This window comes from Sinocyclocheilus anshuiensis, unplaced genomic scaffold, assembly GCF_001515605.1.
Source record: "Sinocyclocheilus anshuiensis isolate Anshui unplaced genomic scaffold, SAMN03320099.WGS_v1.1 scaffold344, whole genome shotgun sequence".
NCBI classification, from domain to species: domain Eukaryota; kingdom Metazoa; phylum Chordata; class Actinopteri; order Cypriniformes; family Cyprinidae; genus Sinocyclocheilus; species Sinocyclocheilus anshuiensis.
Window position 1 is genome coordinate 833,462 of NW_015557066.1, and position 25,578 is coordinate 859,039.

General features: G+C 37.3%; 3 protein-coding genes across 7 annotated transcripts in view; 1 reads left to right on the top strand and 2 right to left on the bottom strand.

Moving 5' to 3' along the window:
- Window positions 1-1,052: 1,052 nt before the first annotated feature.
- On the bottom strand, window positions 1,053-7,068 carry fancg (FA complementation group G). Its single transcript, XM_016471224.1, has 14 exons — window positions 6,871-7,068; window positions 6,701-6,785; window positions 6,492-6,617; window positions 6,192-6,382; window positions 5,096-5,237; window positions 4,716-4,846; window positions 4,367-4,513; window positions 3,038-3,192; window positions 2,800-2,866; window positions 2,403-2,710; window positions 2,273-2,313; window positions 1,806-1,973; window positions 1,577-1,691; window positions 1,053-1,434 (listed from the first exon to the last, which is right to left on the bottom strand). The coding sequence occupies exons 1-14, from the start codon at window positions 6,937-6,939 to the stop codon at window positions 1,332-1,334; spliced, it is 1,848 nt and encodes a 615-aa protein (XP_016326710.1). The 5' UTR covers window positions 6,940-7,068; the 3' UTR covers window positions 1,053-1,331.
- Window positions 7,069-9,140: 2,072 nt separating this feature from the next.
- LOC107676651 (elongation factor 2-like) lies at window positions 9,141-16,034 on the top strand. The gene is made up of 15 exons (XM_016471246.1): window positions 9,141-9,199; window positions 10,761-10,975; window positions 11,373-11,554; window positions 11,736-11,947; window positions 12,046-12,233; window positions 12,320-12,425; window positions 12,515-12,628; window positions 12,713-12,851; window positions 12,937-13,132; window positions 13,235-13,493; window positions 13,574-13,681; window positions 13,771-14,124; window positions 14,210-14,392; window positions 14,469-14,601; window positions 15,411-16,034. The coding sequence occupies exons 1-15, from the start codon at window positions 9,197-9,199 to the stop codon at window positions 15,602-15,604; spliced, it is 2,586 nt and encodes an 861-aa protein (XP_016326732.1). The 5' UTR covers window positions 9,141-9,196; the 3' UTR covers window positions 15,605-16,034.
- Window positions 16,035-16,109: 75 nt separating this feature from the next.
- LOC107676652 (E3 SUMO-protein ligase PIAS2-like) overlaps window positions 16,110-25,578 on the bottom strand; it is a 12,687-nt gene continuing 3,218 nt past the window's right edge. For 4 of the 5 annotated variants that reach the window (XM_016471252.1, XM_016471250.1, XM_016471251.1 and 1 more), the window contains 12 exons: window positions 24,737-24,824; window positions 24,589-24,639; window positions 24,367-24,457; window positions 23,523-23,657; window positions 23,314-23,419; window positions 20,740-20,813; window positions 20,428-20,588; window positions 20,162-20,295; window positions 19,866-20,043; window positions 17,687-17,826; window positions 17,544-17,581; window positions 16,110-17,448 (listed from right to left, as the gene is read on the bottom strand). In XM_016471252.1, the coding sequence (XP_016326738.1) occupies window positions 17,266-17,448; window positions 17,544-17,581; window positions 17,687-17,826; window positions 19,866-20,043; window positions 20,162-20,295; window positions 20,428-20,588; window positions 20,740-20,813; window positions 23,314-23,419; window positions 23,523-23,657; window positions 24,367-24,457; window positions 24,589-24,639; window positions 24,737-24,824 (1,379 nt within the window). In that variant the 3' untranslated portion in view covers window positions 16,110-17,265. The remainder of the gene's footprint in view (window positions 17,449-17,543; window positions 17,582-17,686; window positions 17,827-19,865; window positions 20,044-20,161; window positions 20,296-20,427; window positions 20,589-20,739; window positions 20,814-23,313; window positions 23,420-23,522; window positions 23,658-24,366; window positions 24,458-24,588; window positions 24,640-24,736; window positions 24,825-25,578) is intronic. The other variant, XM_016471249.1, reaches the window with a different exon arrangement.

Consider the following 25,578-nt stretch of genomic DNA (forward strand, 5'->3'; position numbering starts at 1 on the left):
TTAATGGGGAATTGTGTCAAAAATTTCACCAAAATTAACACAAATGGCCAAAAAAAATTCAAGATATGATTGCAAAAAAATATACTTGAGATCTTGTTTTTCATATTACATAAGATTAAGCAATATCACAAGAGCTATTTTCATGAATATGAGCACGATTGCAAAACGTGATATTGATCTTATGCAAACGTTAAACAAACGAAGTATTAAGTGAATTACATTTTAGACACAATTAAATTAATTTATTATTATTATTGGTATTTCAGCAACGAAAATGGTTCCAAAATGCAGCAATCCATAGCAACTGTTGCGTTTCTGAGCAACACACAACGGTGATTCATTACTGAATAAATCAGTTGTTGTTTTTTTTGAAAGAATCGGTTGAATAAATAATTCAATGACTCACACATTAAGTGATTTGCCGCCAACTGGTGGTTTTAGTTTGACATTCATATTCAGTTTATTTTTCCATCATATTTCTATATGCAAAATTATATATTTAAAATATAATAATTCTCAACAATATTTATGCAATTGTAATTGTATCAGTTCAGATGCAACTTCTGTGCAGCCTCTGCAGTGCAAAGATGGATTTTGTTGTTAGTGATTTCATTTGATTGATAACAGCTCTATATAGTGTCTTATTATTTGAATTGTATTTATTGATTAAATTAGATATATTTCAGGCAATAAATGTGGATCTTTCAGTTGAATTTCAGGAGTGCTGTTTGGGTCTTCGTCTTGTTTTGGTCTCAACACACTCTGGTCTTGGTCTCGGTTTAGGTGGTCTTGACTACACTACAAATAGGCCACATTTCCCAACAAGTTAGGTCATCTCAAAAGGACACAAAACACCAAACATATGTATTTGAGAATATGTTGTGTAATAATTTAAATGAGCTGTAATGCAGAACAATGTAGTGAATGCATATATAATATTACTGTCATAATAAAATGTACTTATATGTGACTCTGTGGGTTAAAATAAGAACCAAGTTATATAGCAGTTTTAAGTTAAATAAAATACTTTTTCAGAGCTTATTCATTTCAAATCCTTTTCATTATGAATATTATTTATTTGTCAAGATCATAGATAAAATGGTTTCATGTCCATTCCAAAAACAAGATGCTAATCAGAAAAATTGGCAAGTGTAAGATATACAAAGAATCTGATACCAGCCTGGATGCTTGAGCTCACAAATCATTTGCTCTGACAAGTGGAATGCTACATGGTTACATCTGAAAAGGAAATTAGACAACACAAACTGATTTTCTGTTTGTAGTTCTGCAGTTTAGCTGAATGTAGTAGAGAGCATCCTTTCTGACATATCTCATGTCTTTTTGGCTTGAATATATTCCTCCATTTTCTTCTTCAAGCCACTGAAGTCAAAAGCTGTGTCATCTGGCCATAGCTGCAAATACAGCGGTAGCTTTCTGAAAGCCAAGTCAAAAGATTACTGAACATTCACCATACCAGTTGCATTCTTTTAGATTCCAATGATGTGTGTAAAAGTCATATTATGATATCAGTATATTATCACAAAACTGAACGATATTGACTTGTCTAATAGCTTACATTGACTTGGGTGCATCTTTAGTACTATGGGCTTCTCTCCAGTGTGCTGATGCTTCCTCTCTACGATCAAGCCTCCACAAGACCTCAGTCAGCCATATCTCAGTATTCTTACAACCTATTGAAATTCAATTCCACATGTAAATTTGAGAAGAACAATGCAATGTATCAGACTAACCACAACAAACAAGTCACACAAATTCACTATATTGACAGCATATCAGGTGAATACCTGGTGTCTTCTGTAGACTGAGATTGAGATCTCTCAGGGCTTCCTTTAATTGACCTCCTTCCAGAAAGCAGAGCCCTCTACTAGCTAGTGCTTGCCCTTTTGCTGCTTCCACAGTCACCATTCTTTCAACCATCGCTTCAGTGTTTCCAATAAGTTTTTGTTTCCAGTCTAAAAGTTTGATGAAACCATGTAAGTAGTGGTACATGAACGATAATGAAGACAATGAAGCAAGTCAAATGAAGCACACATCAAATGTGGCCTCACTAAGCTAAAGAGAGGAAAACAGCTTACTTCATCTCTTGAAAGCAGATTATTAATAGATATACCCAATGAAGACCACAGGATAAAAACATTTGTGTATAGATAAATATATCCGTAAGGATCGTAGTACTGGGTGATACTTCACAAACAAAAACAGATATGATTTTGTTAGTGCAACGGTCAGACTGGAAAGAGAGATTACTTACCTTTCTGTTTAATGAACACTTTGACCAGTTGATTAATCGCTCTGAAAGGAAAGAATGAGAACATAAGAAAAAAAAAACATGGTTTGCCAACACAGCAAGATATCGAATGAAACAGGTACTGATATTGTACCTTGTAAAATTAGTAATAGCCTCTTTGGTGTCTTTCAGTTTCCAGTGGGCTTGTGCTTGAAGGAGATGGGCTGCACCAGCCCATAACACAAGATCTACATTTTCAAGCACAACATCAGAATCAGCTGCTTTTAGTTTTTCATCAGCATCAAGCAGCAGTCTCTCAGGGATGAAGTCTAAAGTGCTGGTGATGACCTCCTCACAGACCACAAGAGCATCACAATAACGTTTAGCTTTTAATAAAGCAAATCCTGCTTCAAGGTAGACCACTGGGATTCTGGGAAAAGAATTGCCATCTCCTGTGAGTATCTGGAACACAGACAGGTAATTCTGAATCAGTTATATTATTTTATAAGCACTACTTTTGAATGCGATGCCTGAAAAATTGCGGTCCTTACAAGATCTTTGCCATCTGACTGCAGTGACGCCAACAGATCTAGATAGTACTCAACACCATCTGAAATACTGATTGACACAAAATATATATCTTTTTTTGATTAGCTGTTTAGGTTAGGTTAGGTTTTCTAGATCTGATTGATTCTGATTCTGATTTTCTAAATCTAAAATTCTGATTTGATTCTGTATTCAGATTTGATATATGATTCAAGCATTTGTCCTTGTTGTGGAATCACTTGCCTGCCATTGAACACACACGTGTGAGCCAAAGTGTGCAGAATCAGAGAAGGGGAAGGGACTCTGCTAATGAAGGTCATCTGTACACCACCAAACAGCATAGCTGGAGAGACCAGTGAAGCACTAGATGAACTTTTATCAGACTGCAATTGGACTGCCTGTAAACAAAGCAAGAGAAAAGTATTATTTAACAAACATTTCAAAATGACACTACATAACATGCAGGAAATACATTTATTGGAGAATTCTGAAAGAATGTGAAATATCCTTTACTGTTTGGACTGAAAAAACCCTTCAGTGTCACCTGTGCCATGTTGCTTCTTAAATTTACTTGTTTACATCTACTTTATTGACACTAGAAAGACAGTCATGAGATATGGACCTCTGGCACTTACAAATTATTTGTTTATTGTTTTCAATATAGTAATGAGCTGTTATGTGTTGTGTGAAGTAAGGACAACAATTAACAATTTGTTATCTCTTATATCACAAGTAGTTAAAGAATAGTTCACAAAAATGAAAAATTGCTGAAAATGTACTTACCCTCAGGCCATCTGAACAGATTTTAATTGAGGATTACATCACTTGCTCACCAATGGATTCTCTGCAGTGAATGAGAGTCCAAACAGCTAATAAAAATAGCACAATAATCCACACGACTCCATCAAGTCGACAGTCCATCAATTAATGTCTTTTGAAGTGAAAAAATGCATGTTTGTAAGAAACAAATCCATCAAGTCATTTTAACTTGCTTCAGGCCAAAATACCAGTCCATAATTCATAATAACACTTCATCCATTAAAAAAGTCCATCCCCTGTTGTCCTCTCACATTAAAATCCACCAACATATTTGTTTAGAATGGCTTTGGACTGTTTTCACTTGTGAAAGGTGCTTTTTTTTTGTGCATATTTCTTTCCTGATTCATAAAAGATGACTTGTTCACTGGAGAAAGCAAAATTATGGATAGAGGACTCGGTTTGAAGTAAAAAATATGTTTGAAGTTAAAAATATCTTAATGGTGAATTTGTATAATACAAACATGCAGCCTTTCACTTCACAAGATGTTAACTGATGGACTGGAGTTGTGTGGATTACTGTGATGTTTGATCAGCTGTTTTAACTCATTCTGATGGCACCCATTCACCAGAGAGGTGCAAGTGATGTAATGCTACATTTCTCCAAATCTGTTCCAAAAAAGGGTGAGCAAAAATTTTTTTTTTTCATTTTGGGGTGAACTTTAATGTATGTATGTAAATGCACCTTTCAAACATGCTGTAAAGCACAAGGCACACTGCATAAATAATCAATAATTTGTGTACAGAATAACTTACTGAGTAAAGGAGATGCAAGGCCTCCATTTCTGCCTTTGGATTGCCAAGCTGTCTGAACACCAGAGCACTTTGATAAAGTGCACTATGGCAAGCACAATCCACCTCCACAGACTTCCTATAAAAGTGGAGAGCACAATAGGGCTGACCCTGCAGGGACATAAATAACAGAGCCACTGAGAGTGTCTGGACTTAAGATAGAAAGTGTTTGCTCAAATTCTGACCTACCTAATCTAATGTAACAAACAAACTTAATTCAATTAATCAGATATAAACAGGAACTGTTGATTCAAGATTTTGTCTATTTAGTTCAGGGTTCATTGGATGGGGATTGTAGAACAGAGCTTCTTACCAGCTTAGCAAAACTCTGGCCTGTGAGGGTGTGGATCTGTGCCAAGAGACTTCTGGGACTTGGGAGGCCTTTAGCCTCCTGAAAAGCTTCAAGGGCCTCAGAATATTTTTCCATCTTCATCTGTTCCACCCCTAAACCAGCAAACGCATTTTAGGATTAATGGCAGTTCTAATATTTATTATGTTTTAAATAGCAAAGAAACAAGATCTGTATTGCTTTTTACTTTAATACAATGTTTTTTTCATATAACAACTCTTATATGTAAGATGTACTTCTTGTGACATTAATATATGGACCTACATAATGTAAAAATATTTACATAAAGGTTTGATCACATTGTTTAATGAAATCGTCTACATCTTAGTTCAGATATTCCATACCTTGATACATTACAGTGCAGATGTGCAAGAGATCCTTGAGGTCCTTTGCTGCCATGGCAACCTTTAGTGAGGAGTCTTCTTCCATGCTCAAAGCAAGGTTTCGGGTTTCTGTCTGTAGATTCACAGGTGCTGAATGCTCGCTCTGAGAGGATATGAGAACGACAGCAGTCAAATACAGATTCTTGAAAACAGCAGTATTTACATGAACAATTTAAATCATTCTTGGGTCACTTTACTAGGCAATTTCTTGTTTACATCTGATGTGTTTAACTATAAAATACTGTTACATTACTGTTTGTAAGGATTCAATCCATCTCAAGTGGTCCAATAGAGGTTGCTTTGCCATTTTTAAATACTAATTTTTGGAGTGATTACCTCTGTTTTGTTATGTTAAGTTATTTATTGCAAAACCACGAGTTTAATGGCCCACAACACATTTTGGTTATATGGACATTTATGTAAACCTAAATATCTAATCTCAGGATGGTCCTAACTTTTTTGGGGAAAAACTGTATAAACACTTTGCACATTATTGTTCCTTAGATTTAAATCTTAAATCCAAAAAAAACATTTCAATCCGTAATGGGAAGGTATTGAGTCGGGTGGTACCTATGTAAGTATAGTTGCATTCAGAACATTTCAGGTTTGAAATTTATCTTAATTATTATTTAACAGGGGCAAAAAAGCGCAATTAAAAAGAAAAAAAATTCCCCTCACTTTCGGGTTGACTGGTGGGGACCTAATAGGAGCCTGACATTTTCACAGATACAAGTCCTCTAAGACAGCATTATGCTGTAAAAATACTGAGTTTGAGATTCTGCTTTCACTAGTAGAAATCTGGAGAAAAGCTTACATTATCCATGTGCTTTCAGAAATAAACAGATGTAACATAAACATAACAAGTAATAAAAACTGGTCAGTATTTTACAGTAATTATGTTTATATTTGACACACAATAGCATATGCTTGTAAATGAGGTATAAAACAGTGGTTCTCAACCAGAGAGCCAGGGACCACTAGGGAGCTTCAGCAAACTTCCAAGGGGGACCTAATAATTCTTAAAATTAGTTTTTTTAAAAACTGTAAAAATTAATACCTTGTGATTAGTTTGCATCAGAAGAGTAAGAACTTTCTCTAACTGACACTGCATGAGCCACAGTATCCACTGGATGAGCAGAAGCTTGTGGACATAAGGCACAAAGACTGAGGAGCCAAAAGTCTGTAGAACAGCCTCCCACAACTGAACCGGATCAGAACAGGAAACCTGAGATCCACCAGCCTCTAAAGCTACAGAAAAAAAACAACAAAAAAAACAGAAAGGCAGAGGAAACAGAAAACACATACACAACCACTGCATATATTAATCATTTAAAAAATAAGACATGATGTTATTTACCTCTTAATAAACTATTGGTGAGACTTTCCTCTATTTCACTTGCATTGGAGAAATTCAACGAGAATAAAAACGTATTATATGAAACTGTCATTTCAAGTTCGAGTCGTTCAGTAGCTGCTGGTATTCCTGTGTAAACAGAATATGGTTATATGAGCTTCTAATACCACCTTACTTACAGCCATCAAATCAAAAGTAACACATGAAAATACCTTGAATTTTCTGCAGCAGTTTAAGGCTTTCCGACCAGCATCGCTTCCAAACATGCTGATTTGGTTCAAGGCCTCGTTCATTTTGCTGAAACGGTAATTCGGCACATGAGCATGTCTGCGTAAAGTCTAACATTACTGTAAACGAAAAAATATTAATTTCGCAACAGTACCTTCCAAGTCAAAATTATGTTGTTATTCTCCTCACTCCATCTATCAACTAAACAGGGAATGACAGACATGACAAAAACCGCAAACAGAGGCAGTTAAATGGTACCTAATATTTCATATCATAAAGCCACAGTCCATTCTGATTTCTGATTCAGTACCAAAGCCGCTCTCTCTGTCAGTACCTTCCTCAACTGATTCGAACTTTCCCTCCACTAAGTCTAAACAGATGATTAGCGATACAGCGCCATCTACTGTTTGGGATGTATTAGTGAAAATATGTCCATGGAGACATCATTTAATAATTAATTTATGCATTTAGCAGACGCTTTTATCCAAAGCGACTTGCAGTGCATTCAGGCTATACATTTTTTTTTTTACCAGTATGTGTGTTCCCTGGGAATTGAACCCACGACCTTTTGCGCTGCTAACGCAATGCTCTACCTATATATATATATACCTATATATATATATATATATACCTATTTATTAGGATGGTTTTACCTACTCGTTGTTTAGGTACGTGTAAGATCATAAAATATTATGAGTTTAGCATTTCCTTAAACATTTCCATTTGCCCACCAATTTATTTTATTTATTTGCCTACTTTCATCACGTTTAATTATTTATTTATGTATTTAAACAAGAATACGTGTATTTATGCACACATTTATTTATTTATTTGTGTATTTATTTATTTATTGTTTTTGCAGGTTTCGTCTCCATAGCTGGAGACTCAATTGGGTTACAAAAAATGACGTCAGGAAATGACACCTCTGGCCATTCCGTTGGGTTGTTTGTAAAGTCACAGATACTATACGGACAATACGGCTCAATTTTTCTATCCAGGTTTCATCCTCCATACAAATGAGATATTCTTATAAAAATGTTATTACTCCCATTATAACACTTCTTTTTTCATTAAAGTTTGCCCTAAGAAAACATTAATATGCAAATTAGATGCAATGTATAGATACATTGTATAGAATGGGAATACCAATTTATTTATGGAATAACATATTCCATAAAGTAAAATAGTATATCAAATCTGTTATATCTTTAATAACATAGTTGAGAATCGTCTTTGTACAAAGCTTGGTTAAAAATAGCCTGAAACCTAATAACTTGCCTATTCATGCCTTTTCATGTCTATTTATTATTATTTTTTTAATAACTTAGTCCTGGCGTCCTCTACAAAGGACACCGAATAAAATATGAATAAAATATATGTTTATGTTTTTCTCCATTTGTTTCTTATGCTCCAACCAATGTAATGGCATAAAAAAAAATCAAATGTTTTTTTTTATTTTCATCACAGTCATTCTTGAGACATGGAACAAAACAGGTCCAGCAAGGGTAACTGCTATTAGCTTTAAAATATATATATATTTTCAATTTTAAATGTCATGAGGGATTAATAATAGAATGTATTTAACACAATTGTCACCTTCAATTTAATTTTCTCATTATTATACCAAATCTGTGTTTCTTAATGTCCTCTCACTACATCTAAAACAGTGTGTCCACAGAGAAGGGTTCAATCATTCATATGCAATAAAATGGATACAAATGTTTTTTTAATGATGAAAAAGAGCTTGTTTTATCAAAAAAAGCATAGCTCAGTAGCTTAGTACATATAAGATACATAAATGTAGTTTAATTTGTCTGAGTACAAGGTTTTATTTTTTCAATTTTGCACCCTGCTTTGTCCCACTTCTCAAGAATGACTGATCAGACAACTTTGCAGTGCTGAATAAAGAACCATATTTTGCATATCAAACATGTAATAAATGCAGAAGTCATATTATTTTTCCAGTGTTGCAAGCTACTAACATTACCTACTTAAAAATTGTAAAGTTATGTAAAAATACCAGACAATTTCTTTGTGTACATGTATCATGGGTGTGACAAAATATGAGCACACCTAGTAATACATTAAAAAGAAAATCTCACCAGAGCCTGTGGAACATTCTAGTGATCATCTTTAATTTCAAATGCCATAATTTCATTATTATTATTTTTATTATTAAGAAGAAGACGACGAAGTAATATTAGTGTGTGTGCGCCATGTTTGCATATGTAAATGCTTGATTGTTTATTTATTGAGCATTATTTCTGTGGTCACATACATAATATAGTTATAGTGCATATTATTAAGTAGTGCAAACTATGTTGAATCTAATGCCTTCACTGGTCTGTCCAGTAATAGGGTCATCTGGGTCTATATGACTCCGCAGTGCTTTCTGTCGCAGCATTCATTAATATTCGACGGCGGAGTGGAGCAGCGACCGCAGCGCGAGGCCGTCATACACTTGGGAGCCGTTCGCCAAAATGGTACGATATTTCACCGTGTCAGTTCACCAGGCTGCATTAAAATGGACTGAAGCGCTATATTAAAACGTTTTAGTAAATGTAGGACGCATTTCTTCAGTCAGTTATGTATCTGAGCTTATTCTGATGTCAGTGACGTAATGACAGCCTGCTTTGAAGATTCTCGCATTTGTGTCAACCTTGAACTTGAATCATATACGCTGAACATTTCATTGATGTCTTTATTTTAAAATGGCCAGGAAAGAGAATGACGCATTCAAATCAAAGATACGTCTTTTTATTCGATGGGAGCTCAAAATGGATAAGTCACGATTTCAGTAAGTTCGTCATGTAACAGACACACTACGTGTAAATGTAAAGCACAACCGCATGCGGCTCGATCTTTGTTTTTAAGTGAAAGTAAGCCGTGTTATTTTAGGGTTATGGCCCTGCACGGTGCACTGTGGAATAACGTTACCCCGTTATAAATAGCGCGTTTACGCCCACTGTTCTTTTCTATGCGCGTATTTAAGTTTCATGTGCGGAGAGCGAGCGAGCGAGCCACGAATATAGAGGGTTGCTGGATGCAAATAGGGTTATTATAGTGACGGGGCCGCTGTGTTATTGTTTTTGAGGGGGAAACAACCCACCTCTCATCAGCCTAAACAAGCTTGTCATTGGCGGAGTGTATCTATGCTGAGGAGACTGCAGCGCACAGCGGCTCCCCAGAAACCGCGCACTCATGCTACACACCGCACTTCAGCGCTCTCTCAATTCAAAAGCGTTAATGAAATCAGCATTTACTGTTTGAAAGCATAATACACGGAAAAATGCAAGTAAAATGTTTTAACGCATAAGAAGATGAGCTTACTTGACCATATACAGTAAAAACAGATATTTTGAATATATTAGCCTGTATTTTTAAATAAAATAGAAACCTGTAAAACGTATGAAATGCCTTTTAATTTACGGGAGAAGACACATATCCAGAATTCCCTGCTTGAACCATCACATTTGTTTGGATTGTATCTAACTTGAAATGTTATTATTGTAATATTTTAAATTAAAATATATTTAATCTTTATTTCTTTCATTAATACTTATTTAATGTTTACGGCATTATCATGTGTCAATAGGTTTTGTGTTTCTGTGCTGTCTTTGTTATTATTGGCCATAGGTTATTATGTGGCCCTTCATTGCACAACCTGTGGTATTATCACATTTTACAGTAAAAATGTTTTTAATAGCTCAAATAGATTGGTGTTAACATTATATAATATAATGACATATACAGTTCCAGTGTACATATACAGTCACCAAAATGGCAATTCTTGTGTTATCCTCTTTTTCTTGTACATTAAAGTTTTTTTCTGTAAATGTAATTAAAACAATTTTTATTTAGCTTGTATTGAGGAATTAAATGCATGAGCTTAGTTAGACTGTCACTTTTTGTAGGTTCCCATCCTTTAAACCATGAGCCCGAGGCATTCATTTGTTTTTACATCACATTTGTCCCCCACACACAAACAACTCTATCATATTTACTCCACAATCAACACTTGACAAACTTGTCTTTGTCCCTCAGGTGAACTTCACGGTAGACCAGATTCGGGAAATCATGGACAAAAAGTCCAACATCAGGAACATGTCTGTGATCGCCCATGTGGACCATGGCAAATCTACTCTCACTGATTCCTTGGTGTGCAAGGCTGGTATTATTGCTTCTGCACGTGCAGGAGAGACCAGATTTACTGACACCAGAAAAGATGAACAGGAGAGATGTATCACCATAAAGTCAACGTAGGTATTCGTGTTGAAAAAGTTTACATTTATTTAAACGTCTCAAATTAGCAATTACTCCAGTGTTCAGTATCACAAGATTCTTCAGAAATCATTCTAATATGCTGATTTGCTGTTGAAGGAACACTTTTTATTATTATCAATGTTGTGCTGCTTAATATTTTTGTAGAAATACATTTTCCAGGATTCTTTGATGTATAGAATTGTAATTATTGTAATTTGTCCTTGCAAAGTATTAATTTCTTTCAACACACATTAGTGGACTGTTGATATAAAACCTTGTAGTTTTTGAGATATGGCTCTTTCATCAACTAGCTCGAGTGTCTATTTATCGAGGAAATACCACAATGACATTTTTTACAAACATTGAAACCCTCTACATATGTTTCCCTCACAGGGCCATCTCTCTATATTATGAGCTTGGTGAGAATGACTCAGCCTTCATTAAGCAGTGCAAGGATGGTTTTGGCTTCCTCATCAACCTGATCGACTCACCGGGACATGTTGACTTCTCTTCTGAGGTGACAGCAGCTCTAAGAGTTACAGATGGTGCCCTTGTTGTGGTAGACTGTGTATCAGGTAAGGCAAATTCATTTTAGGATATCAAGTTCACACTTCTTTTCTCTAATGAAGGCAGTCCTCTAAAATGCAATAAGAACATTCAACCACACTAATGGTTTAATCGTATAACCTTATAGTAAGATTTCGATGTCTGACCAAAAAGTGAGTTTAAAAAGGCAAAATTTGAATTGTTCCACAGGTGTATGTGTGCAGACTGAAACCGTCTTGAGACAAGCCATTGCAGAGCGCATCAAGCCTGTCTTGATGATGAACAAGATGGATCGTGCCCTCCTTGAGTTGCAGCTGAAACCCGATGAGCTTTTCCAAACCTTCCAGAGGATTGTGGAGAATGTTAACGTCATCATCTCAACCTACGGTGAAGGAGAGCATGGACCAATGGGAAACATTATGGTAACAGATCAGTAGCAGTTGAGACAGAAAAGTCAACTTTATGAGTAAAATAAATGCTTTTATTTATCTGTTTCTTATTGATTTGGGGGGTACCTTAGGTGGATCCTGTGATTGGGACTGTTGGATTTGGATCAGGTCTCCATGGCTGGGCTTTTACTCTGAAGCAGTTTGCTGAGATGTATGTGGCCAAGTTTGCTGCCAAAGGAGATAAGAAAAAAGCAGACCTTCCTCCAGCAGAACGGGCTAAGAAAGTGGAGGAGATGATGAAAAAGCTTTGGGGAGAAAAGTAAGTGTCTAAGCTGCCCATGTGATTTCCAGTATAAATTGTGTGTATATACAAAATACTCTTTATCTCAAAGCCATCTTTTTTAGGTACTTTGATCCCTCTTGTGGAAAATTCAGCAAATCGGCAGCCAATGCAGATGGCAAGAAGCTTCCTCGTACTTTCTGCCAGCTTGTCTTGGATCCAATCTTTAAGGTTTGCGTTTAAATCAGTTCTTCTTATCACTCGAGTCTTGCTACTGTGACTCATTTACAGTTCATCTCTTATTTGAACTCCTTACACAGGTTTTTGATGCCATTATGAATTTCAAAAAAGAAGAGACCCAGAAACTGATTGAGAAACTTGAAGTTAAGCTTGATGCAGAAGACAAAGAAAAAGAAGGAAAACCTCTACTTAAGGTACAACTAAAGAACTAAACTTCTGAGAATCTGCACCCTAATTATACCGTTGCTGTTGACACACGGTTGTTTCGATGCTTCCAGGCTGTGATGCGCCGCTGGTTGCCTGCAGGTGACGCTTTGCTCCAGATGATCACCATCCATCTTCCTTCTCCTGTCACTGCCCAAAAGTACCGCTGTGAACTGCTTTACGAGGGTCCTGGAGATGATGAGGCCGCCATGGGTGAGTGTTAACATTGCGAGGTGTTTGACACGTCAGGGAGATCTGTTTTTGCCAGCTTTTTCACATTCCACCTTTGACTTTTCAGGTATAAAGAACTGTGATCCTAAAGCCCCTCTCATGATGTACATCTCCAAGATGGTGCCAACCACCGACAAGGGTAGATTCTATGCCTTTGGTCGTGTCTTCTCTGGTGTTGTTTGTACAGGGCAGAAGGTGCGCATCATGGGCCCAAACTTCACACCAGGAAAAAAGGAGGACTTGTACATAAAGCCAATCCAAAGGTTTGCTGCGGTCAATTACATATACAATACAAGTCATTCTCAATTGATGATTTGATGATCATTACCCTTATTAACGTTAGGATCACACTATGTCCTCCTCAGAACTATCTTGATGATGGGTCGCTACGTAGAGCCCATTGAAGATGTGCCATGCGGGAACATTGTTGGTTTGGTTGGGGTTGATCAGTTCCTAGTTAAGACTGGCACTATTACCACTTTTGAAAATGCTCACAACATGCGTATTATGAAGTTCAGTGTTAGTCCTGTGGTGAGAGTTGCTGTGGAGGCCAAGAACCCAGCTGATTTGCCAAAGTTGGTAGAGGGCCTTAAACGCCTGGCCAAGTCTGATCCTATGGTTCAGGTGAATATCTTAGCAGGGTAATAAGATGGTGAAAACAAAATTCAGTCTTTCCAATAACAAACACAAGTTTCTTCTGCTAGTGTATCATTGAAGAGTCTGGTGAGCACATTGTGGCAGGTGCTGGAGAGCTTCATCTGGAGATTTGCCTAAAAGACCTTGAGGAAGATCATGCCTGCATCCCTCTGAAGGTAGCGCTTGGATGACAATACTGATGAGTTTACAGATATTTTTTACTTCATTCCTTTCCATTAAGAGCTTGAGGCCATTTTTTTTGTAGAAATCAGACCCAGTTGTGTCATATCGTGAAACCGTCAGTGAAGAATCAGACCAGGTTTGCTTGTCCAAGTCTCCCAACAAGCACAATCGTCTGTACATGAAAGCTCGGCCCCTCCCAGATGGCCTAGCCGAGGACATCGATAAGGGTGATGTGACCGCTCGACAGGAGCTCAAACAGAGAGCTCGCTACCTGGCTGAGAAATACGAATGGGAGGTCGCTGAGGCCCGTAAGATTTGGTGCTTTGGACCAGATGGCACAGGGCCCAACATCCTTGTGGATATCACAAAGGGCGTTCAGTATCTGAATGAGATAAAGGACAGCGTAGTGGCCGGTTTCCAGTGGGCAACCAAAGAAGTGAGTAAAGACAGGTTATGTATTTTAATTTATGCTTAGTCATTTCTACACAGTAATGAGATACTATTTTGTGTTCCTTTACCAGGGTGCACTCTGTGAAGAGAACATGCGGGCAGTACGATTTGACATTCATGACGTCACTCTTCACGCTGATGCCATTCATAGAGGTGGCGGTCAGATTATTCCCACAGCCCGCAGAGTTCTGTATGCATCTGTGCTCACTGCACAGCTAAGACTCATGGAGCCCATTTACCTGGTCGAGATTCAGGTACAGATGGTGGTTTTCTAGAACAGAAAAACAAGAGAGCAACCTTGATGTTAATACATTTCCTTTTCTCCTCCAGTGCCCAGAGCAGGTGGTTGGTGGCATCTATGGTGTGCTGAACAGAAAAAGAGGCCATGTGTTTGAGGAGTCCCAAGTGGCTGGTACACCTATATTTGTTGTGAAGGCATACCTACCTGTAAATGAATCATTTGGTAAGTTAATAATCCACACTGATGGCAGCTTAAGTTAAGTTTGTTCAAAATGACAGCAATAGGCATTTATACCATTTTTATAGTGATAATGCATAAATACATTTGTTATTGCAGTTAAACAAATTTTGGTCCCACTTTATATTAAGTGGCCTTAACTACTATGTACTTACATCAACAAATAAGTAGAGTGTACTTATTGTGTTCATATTGTATTGCAAAACACTGTCACTGCTATTGAGGTGGGATACGGGTGGTTAGGGACAGGTTTGGTGATCTGGTTAGGTTTAAGGGTGGGTTATGGTGTAAGGCAGGGTTCCTCAAATCTTGCCGTGGAGGGCCAATGCGCTGCAGAGTTTAGCTCCAACCCTGATCAAACTCACCTACCTGTGATTTTCTAATGATCCTGAAGACATTGATTAGCATGCTCAGGTGTGTTTGATTTGGGTTAGAGCTAAACTCTGCAGGAAAGTGTATCTCGTGGGCCAGATTTGAGGATCCCTGGTGTAAGGGATGAATCAACAGTGCAATTACAGAAATCAATTACAGATGTAATTACATGCAGGTATTTTTAAAAATACAAGTACAATGTAAAAACATGCATGTACACAATAAGTGCATTGTACCAAATGATGAATTTAAATGCAAGTACATAGTAGTTAAGGCCACTTTAATATAAAGTGGGACCCAAATTTTTTAGCGTTCCCAAATGTTATAAGTTTCTATGTTAATATATTGTGGATGTTAATTAAAAAATAAAAGTCCTCTGTTTCTTTGGTGCCTATAATTTGCTTGTATTTGTTTCTGTACAGGCTTCACAGCAGACCTGAGGTCTAACACAGGTGGACAGGCCTTCCCTCAGTGTGTGTTTGACCACTGGCAGATTTTGCCAGGTGATCCATATGATGTAAACAGCAAACCTAGCCAAATTGTGGCTGAGACCCGTAAACGCAAAGGTCTGAAGGAGGGCATCCCAGCACTGGACAACTTCCTGGACAAGCTATAAATTTCTCTGGATTGTACATGGTGATTGAAGCCATTAAACTTACAATGTTAACTTGATGACTGTATTCAAGTGTATTGCGTAATGTTTACACAGAAAATCAATAGAGCTTAATTTAAATATTCAAATCTGCACAATTTGGCAGAAACTAAAATCTGAGCACGTTAAACCTGTCTAGATGCGTCCATACATAAAGCCAATACAACACAGCTATCTGGACTTAATTCAACTTCCAAATGAATATGAAATAATGCTTGAATCACTGTGTATTGGTTTACATGTCTTAGGATGTATATTTATTTTAAATTGTGTCCTCCTTTTGGCACAGAATTCAAGATTCTCAACAACATTACCGGTGCCATTATCAATGGAGAGCTATGTCAATTAAAAACATCAGCCCTGACTGGGAGGCTCAATAAAAGCACTATCAACATTTACAGCACATCTTTGTTTGGTTTTTTACATTTATAATATAAGCATGTTCAACTCAAAAATAGTACACGTAACAAGGGGGAACTTATAAAAGAAATAAACAGCCTGTTACATGCCTTCAAACTTAGTCAAATTGACAGTATGTTGTATTGCTCATAATCCAGTAAGCAGGGCCATCCTTAGCTGATGCTGGGTCCTGTGCGAGGTAGGGAGCGTGGGGGGGAGGTACCCCCCTCAGTCCGTTCGCCGCGGGGCCCCCTCAAGCATGGGGCCCAGTGCAACTGCACCAGTTGCACCGCCCTAAGGACGGCCCTGCCAGTAAGATATTTGAGATTAATTCAAACCGCAACTCATATCTATTAAGTAAATAACCATTTTACAATTAAAGCAGATTTCTGAAAGACAAAAGATCCCCATCCTATATAAAAACTTGCATAATCCTAAAAAAAAAACCAAAAAAAAAAAACAATGCAGTTTTATTTTTATTACACCTGCAGGCTGTTAACTTCCCAAAAAACATGAAATTAGACAGATTACTCCTTGTTTTAACAACGGTCATATTAATTTCTGAGGTGAATGGTAAGATGTGCTCAGATAGCAAAAAAAACTTTCATATAAAATTACAGATTGAAAATAAGTTTACCACATCAGCAAAAGGGAATCTGATGGCTCTTGAGCAAATAACCACAAACAAATAAAAAAAAAAAGATCTGCTTAGGCGTTCTGCCTTGATATCAGACATGAAGTGAACAAATAAACATTTTACAATATACAATGTATGTTTTTTTTTATTGCTGCAATTGAAGTCTTGTAACAAAAAATAATTGCACTGCTGATATCGAAGAGACAACAAACTGAGCTGCCGCTGAAAACCTGCTTCCGTTCAACTGCAGAAATGCCAATGCAAAACATACAATTTAGATGAGTGTCATTATTAGACTCGTCTGAGCTTTCCAGTCCACTCATTTATGCCGTTTGTCACACTCTGCTCCTCCAATCAAATAGCTAATGGATGAGAGTCATTGCGTATTTGGCAGTTTCCTCAATACAACGGGAAAACAGCTTGATTCAGGTTTGCTTTTTAGAACAGCATTGTTGCGGTCTCAGCCACAACATTTAGAGATCTTCATAGCAGTCCTTCTGGGTCCTTGTCAAAACACGATTCTTGAGGTCCATAGTTAAATGTAGAAAATAACTGTTTTAGTGACTGGCCAATAAAGATGCGCCAGGATTCAGTCTAGTGAGATAATGTCTGATAGGCCTGAAGATCCTCCCGTAATGACACCCGTCTCATGACTCGAGCTGCTGCTATGGGTTGCCGTCTCATACGGAGCTGATGAGGAAACCAGGCTGGTGCTAGCACTCTGAAGGCTGTTGGAAAGGTTGTCTAAAAATATGGGGCCTCTGTAATGCTGCTGAAGAAACAAAGAAAACTAGTGGTAAACAGCTGTGCAAACTATTAAAATACATAAAGTACATGCAGTCTCAATATTTCTTTGTAAGAATATACCTGTGGATCCCCTTGAATCAGAGAAAATAAATCAAGACCTTTGGGAAAGATGCGTGTTGTAGGACAAACATTAGTTTTCATGTTAAATCTTGATCATGAAGGAAAGCATACTTGATTGGATGGCAGACTAGATAAGTACATACTTTGCATATCTGTGGGAATAGTGGATAAGGTAGAATGGTGGAATGGAACGGAGTAGTCCGCTATTGAGGAGGTCAGGTATGAGGTGTCTAGCGCTTGGACATCTGGCACCCGAACAGTTGATGGCTGGTAAGTCAGGACCCTAAAAGAGGAAACAGAAAAATATGAAAACCAATACATTATAGAGACATCATAGAGAAATAGAGGTTCCACCGCACTCAATGTTTTGAAGGTTGTTTTTTTTTAAAAAATCATTCTAGATCATTTTATCTACTGTATCTATAGTAGCAATACTAACACTTACATATTTTCATTTCTGAATTTCCACGCCTTTTCCCAATTATTGCTATAAAATTAATAATAATAATAGATAATTCAAGCTAATAAAACATTTTGCAACAAAATTGAGTGCCACATTATATTCATTTTTTTTTTACCCGTTTAGCGTTCCACTGTACCGCCTGTGGTACACTGCGTTTTTTTGAGGGTTAACTTTGACATACAACTCAAAAAAAAAAAAAAAAAAAACCAAAACAGGTTGGAAAGCTGAGATTCTTGTGATTCGAATGATGCAAACCATTTTAAGATGCAATCAACACAGCAGTGTCTTTGTCAGACCACCAACAAGGCTTCATGCTGTGATCACACCGGGGGAAATTCACTTACTACAGCAGCTCCAGATCCACAAAAAAACAAGAAAAAATAAAAAAATAAATATGGAACAGATAATACAGTGCAGGTATACTGTAATAGTGCTACATATTGTTGTTGTTGCAATTAAAGAGTCTGACTGCTGTTGGAAGGAAGGACCTGCGGTGGCGCTCCCTCTTGCACTGTGGGTGCACCAGTCGTTGCTGAAAGAACTGGTCAAGGACCCCACAGTCTCATGCAGGTGGTGAGAGATGTTATCCATAATGGAGCTCAGCTTAGCTAACACCCTCCTCTCCCCCACTTCCTCAATGGTGTCCAGAGGACATTCCAGGATAGAGCTGGCACTCTTTACCCATTTATTAAGTCTTATTCTATCCCTCTCAGTGCTTCCAGCTTCCCAACAGACTACCACATAAAAGATCGCAGAAGCCACCACAGTTTTATAGAAAGATTTCAACAGTAAACTGCACATACCAAATGACCTCAGTCTCCTCAGCAATTGAAGATGACTTTGGCCCTTCTTGTGCAGAACCTCAGTTTTGTTGGACCAGTCCAGTTTATTGTTGAGGTGAACATCCAGGTATTTGTATGTTGCCACCATCTCAATGTCCAAACCCTGGCTGTTCACCGGTATAATCTGTGATGTCTTCCTGCAAAAAACGATCACCATCTCCTTTGTCTTGCTGGCATTAATGTAAAGATGGTTTAATGCACACCAGTTCACAAAATCAGAGATGACCTGCCGATGTTTCCGATCATTCCCTTCTGATACACATCCAACGATGGCAGTATCATCAGAGAACTTCTGCAGGTGACAGCTGCTGGTGTTGTATCTGAAATCTGATGTATACAGGGTAAAAAGAAAAGGAGCGAGCACTGTGCCCTGTGGGGCCCCTGTACTGCAAACCAACACATCAGACACACAGTTCTGTAGCCTCACATACTGTGGTCTGTCAGTGAGCTTATTGATGATCCATGCAGCCAAGTGACAAGTGACGGCTGTATTGTGTTGAAAGTGCTGGAGCTTTTTCAGCTAATAGCTCCCAGCTAGTTATCTGCAGGCATCTGTTTACAAAAAATGTAGGTGGAATGTTTTTTTCCCTTTTTCAGTGTGTTCAAAGTTCTATTACTCAGTACCAGTAAGACTTACAGTGATACTGAGGTTTGTTCCGTTTAGGAACAAACCTCAGAGTGTCAACTTTCAAAAGAGGCCAAAACCATGCATATACTCCAAATGGTTCAAGAACAGCATGCAATTTACTTTGGGTATGCCTTTTTAGGCATTTTAGGGAAATTTTACAGGAATGTTAAGGGGTTAAAAGCTTTTAGCAATCTGACTACGACTTTTTCAGGTCTGGAGATTACATTTTTAGAATTCCCTGATATCTCAGGGTTTCCCATCACCATGGGTAATTTGATTATTGTAAAGTTCAGGGTTCATTCAAAATATGGTCACGAAAGGGCAAGGCTTAAAGAAGAGGTACACAGAAATGTCTGGTTTGATTTCTAGTGAATCAATAAAAGACAAACCCTTTGTTGTGCATCTCCTCAGCCTTTGACATGTAGACACAGCGCTTTTTCAGAGGAGGATCACTGTCCTCTTCATCATCAGATGAGCTCTCTAGCGTGAGGTCGATTACGTCTCCTTTTTTTGTGCTGCTGGTTTCTGGGGGTAGCACCACTGCACTTTGCCGCACTGGGACAGCGCCTGAGAGGTCATGAATCACTTTAAAAATGCATCAAACATGGTAATCATATATATAATTAGTTAAAACCTATCACACACAAAGAGTGCTCACACATTTTAAAAGGTTAATGAACCTTACAATCAATTTTTGGGATACATGGAGATGACACTTTCAACGTCTCCTTCTTTGGTCTCATTGGACACCAAGTCCCATCTTCCTGAAACTTGATTTCATCAACATCTGTGCAGTCATTAAGTATTTCCATGAAGAGCCTGACAAGTAGAGAGTGCCTAGTTTACTTAATGGAAATTACTCTCAATAAACGCAAAACAATTCAATGATTTACTGTGGTTAAAGAGGCTGAGTGTTTCTCACCACTTCAGTTATAGTGAAAGTAATCTCACCCATCTATAATCAGACTCTCATATGTGGCTTTTTTGTCACAGACAGGACAGATCCAGGTGGGCTTCTTCTCATTCATTTGCAGGTATAGAGCAGCATCAAAGCACTGCAGATGAGAACAGGTGACAGCTCGGCAGGGTACCGTAAGACGCATCTTGCCAAGCTATATGAAGAGAGGATTTTTTTTGGTCACACACTATTCTTTTTTTTTTTTTTTTTACCGTACAACATCAGCGCACAAAACAAACACTAAAAACTGTTATTTAAAGTGACGTTCATGAGTCAGCTAAGATCTCATGAAGGCAGCAACTTACTGGACACATGAGTGAGACTCGTAAACTAGTTGTGGCAATTTCACTGTCAGGGTCTGCCGTGAGTTTTTCTTTAACTGTTACAATAGTGAAAAGAGGGTGGATTTAGTAAATTATTTCAATAATTCAGTCAATTAATTCAATATGAGAATGGAAAAGCAGAATTCATTATAAAGATAGACAATAACAACAAATAAAATAAGACCAGAGAACTGTCAAGTGTGATCGATCGTATTCATATTTACAATTAAGACCCTGTTCACACCTGGTATTAAGATGTGTTTTCGTCGATCCGATCAGAAGTGGACAGCGCTAAATACAGGTGTGAACGGGGTCTAAAAGTTTTGAGCTTGTCCACTTTCAACCACTTCCAGAGGTAGTGGAAAACGCACGAGTAAGAGTAGATGCTCATGTGGTCGAATGCGTTCGAACAGCTGCTAAAGACCGCCTACTCTCCGCTGACTGAGCTAATTCTTAAACATTACCATGCTCATTTCCTATCCATTAACCAACAAAATTAGAATGTTAAATTAGATTTATATTAAATTACAATGGATAAGTATATATGACCCATTAAAATTAAAAGTTTTTCAATTCAGTGGTTTAGATTAGCATGCGCATAAGCAACAGGAGAAAACTGAGAAAAACAGAATAAAATGACATATGATAGGAATATAATGAATAGGCCTACATAAAATATGTTTCAGTTAAATGATTATCATAAATTATCATAATTATCAAAAAGTTTTGTTTCATTTTTATAGTACCACAAGTTTAAGTAAACAGAGACGGATCCTGTTTGCTTTATTTTACGAAAGCATAGTTTTGTTCTTATTGTGAATATTTTCGTTTTTTCTGCTGTGATAAGGACAACATCCGTACAATATCCTCTTGCATGTACACAACATCATTTATAGCATTGCTAGATGTTTATAGGCCTATGTTGTTTATAACAAATACCATTATAATTTGTGTTTTATTTTATAATCGTATATATAATTTTGTACTATAATTTTATAGCTACTTATATTTTCTGATTTTTATCTTATTCTGTTCTGAATACCGGTAAAATTTAAAGGATTTGCTGACAACTTATGGGTAATGTTTGTTTTTTTTCTCTCAGCGCAATTTTGACTGATATGTGTAGCAACATTTTTTATCCACGCAGTAAACATTTCAAAAATAGTTTTTTTTGGGGCCTGGGGGTATGGGGGAAACCCCACAGCATTCAGTTCATATGTAAATTGCGTGAGCTTATTTCACAATATTAGATCAAAAGATCAGAAAAAGCCCACATACACTGGGCCATAGACTCCCCTCAAAAGAAATCAGGACAGAAGTGGTTGAAAGTAGATTAATGAGTCTCCCTCGTCTACTTGTGATCAGGGCCCGTATTTATCAAGTCTCTGAGAACTACTCTCAAGAACGCTGCTAAGAATTGACTTAAGTGTAAAAAAATTCTTGGCTCAAAGCTGCGCTTAAAAGTTAGTTATCAAGCATCTCAGTTGTAATTTAAGTGAAGTGTAGGACTAAATCTTAAGTGAGTTGATTCACAACACTTTGCTGTGACACAAACGGGATTTTGGATGACGAAATACGCATGGACCAATCACTGAATAGATTTCCTTATTTAAGAATATTCTCAGATAAATTCACATTGAATGGTTAAATCATAGGAGTTTACATTCAACACACATTTGACAATAAAGAATTTTCAAGAGAATACATTATGGTAAGGAAACGAATCGTCATCACAACCTTCAATTTAGGGTTGTGCCGGTAGACGATACTATCGTGTATCGACGATAGTCAGAGATATCGCCTGTTGCTGATTTCTTTGACGACAGCAAGACGATTATTATTATCCGTCGAAAATATAGGCGCCTATCTTTAGTGATGCAACGCAGAGAGCCACTTCAGAAACTTGCCGCGGCACGGATGGCAAGTAGCCGGGATCAGCTCCGGTGTGTCGGAGTCGTAATGCGCCGCAGACGTGTGCAGTGAAAATAAGGGGTAAGATATTTATTCATGATACAGTGTAGGTAGCTTCACTGATTATAACGGGAGTGTTTTTAAAGAGCATATAATACTCGCGCTAGACTGAAGTCAGTTATGATGTTCTTTGGTAATGTAAATATTCTTTGCTCATTTCTGTTTGAATAACTGAGGAAAAGAAATGTAACCGTTTTATTAACTGCTCATCGTCAAACATTTCAAGAACATTCTTCCTCTCCTGAAAGATTCGCCGCACGTCTCTGTCTCCTCAGCGCCATCACAAGCCCCTACTGGCAACTCCTAACCACTTGAGAGACCTCTCCAGCGGTCTTAAATAACTGGGAGAGTAAGGGTGATTCTTAGCTTTAAGAAATTTGATAACTCGCTTTTATACTTAAGTTTGAAAGTAGGAGTAAATGTAATGAATTCTCAGCACTTAAGACTAAAATGGCACTTTGAGAAGCTTGATAAATACGGGCCCAGATCATCCAAAACGCATCTTAATACCAGTGTCAACAGTAAATTAGAATTCATGGGTATTTTTTTCCCCCTCTTTTCTCAAAGAGGGAAATGTTGCCTTACTTAACGCTCTGGAATGGTCAGGGTTTCTGATCCCCTTCATTCTTAATCTTTGTAGTAACAGTGGGGAGGTCAGCTGCCGTACCAAGTAAACTGACATGGAGTATGTCTGCAGAAAACAAGAGAATACATACAAATGCTTAGCATGCAGAAAAAGCTGAAGCAGTGTTGAAATCTGAATTAAGTAACAGGTCTAATGGCACTTCACATACCTTCCCTATTTCAGGTGCCCACGTCACTACTATCTGATTAGGTACAGCGGACGACAGCCTGACCAGCGACGTGATGTTCAGTGGTCTGCCGGGTCTTTTTTGCTCCACACCATTCTTAGGAGGCGGTGCATAGCCCTGTGCGATAACCATATCAGTTCAGCAATTATATACGTACTTATGCACAAAGGTTTGGGGTCAGTAAAGTGTTTTTGTTTTTAAGAAACAAATTATTTATATATTTATTCAGCATTAAACTGATCAAAAGTGACAGTAAAACTTTTACAGTGTTACACAAAAAATGTCTATTTCAAATAAATGCAGTTCTTCTCTAGGTTGTAATATCTCAAAAAGGTTTTCACTATGCAGTGTCACCCCTTTTAAAAACCTGTGCTACAGCACATAAAATATAGTTTGAACAAATGTTCAAATTTTGACAATATTACTGTCATCTTTCAAGTCATCTGCTATAAGCAATGTTCCTGTTCAATTTACAAATTATGCATTACATCAGTAATCTCTGTTTGTTGGGGGGAGGACTATGATAATTTTATGCAATAAAAGTTTTTATTTGTTGAATAGATCTCAGATACCTTATTAAAGGATTCAGTTTGCATCAATTTTTAAATACTGACTATGTACACATCCAGTTGTTCTGAGATCATGTTAAGTTAGACAGTTCAACATTTAAAATGAACATCCCACAAGAAACACTGATCAGTGTATGGCCCCTAAATAAGCCTAATTACTTAGCAATATGTTGTTCTAACAAGTCATATATATTTATTAAGAACTAAAAACATTAAATGTGGGCTTAATGAAGGTTTATTGTGAGAGGATTACATACAGGGAGGGGAAAGAGCTTCCCATTGACTTTGATGCAGAGGCTGTTTGGAAAATTGTCCTCTTGTGGACAGCTGGTCTCTGCTAGACAAAACCTAGAATCAGAACATAAAACAGAATGTCAAGTGTCTAAATTTGGGATTATGGTGACAACATCTTTGTACATGTTGCTGAACCGGATACACAAATGACAGTATTGTAAAAGCAACACTGAGCTGGTTCTTACCGCAGCTGAATTTGAACCATGTAGTCCCTTCTTCCACCTGGAAGAAAGTCCCTATGCACAAGTGTAAGAAAAACAAAGAACCAAATCAGACAAAGAGTAAGAGACAAGTCACATTATCTAAGCCATGTTTAAGTCAATTAGTTCTTACCGTGAAATGCAAACTTCTCTCACTTGTTGTGGAGTCAAAGCAAATATGAAGTACTTTTCATGATGAAACCTCTGACCAGCATGGGTCCCTTTAAAACACAAATCAGTCAAAAGGGGTGTATAGTTTTAAACTGAAGACACGGGCAAAGAGGAAATCATGTACAATCCAGCTGATGGGCTAACGAATGGTTTACATACACTATTGTTCAAAATTTGGTCTCTTATGCTCTTGTGCATTGATCAAAAATACCACAGAACTTTTTTGTTCTGTTTTTGAACTCTTTTTCTATTTTAATATATTTTAAAATGTGGAAAAGCCAAACTTTCAGCAGAAATTACTTTAGTGTTCAGTGTCATTCAGTATCATTCTGATTTGGTGCTCAAGAAACATTTCTTATTATTACAATGTTGAAAACTGTTGTGCTGCTTAATATTTTTGTGTAAACCATGATACAGGGTGTCTACAGATATGAACAAGTTAAATGTAAGACTTTTTAAGACCTTTTTAATACCACCTTATGTGAAATTTAAGACCAAACCTGTGATGGAAATACACATTATATTACATACGTATATGTAATGTTTAACACGTTTAAATGTAAAAAGAAAACAAAATATCATCGCTGTCAAAAATGCTATTTGTTATTACGATATACAGTGAACTTTTCATATCAGCAGACAATATCCCATACAAAATATTCCCACAAAACAAAAGTGTCGCATCACCGAGATTTTTGGTTGTGTAAATTTATTCTGAAGCAATATTTTCATCAGTTTTCTGTCAGCTTTTACATACTTAAATCTGCATGTTTTTAATATTTACCACAGGATGTCATTTACCTT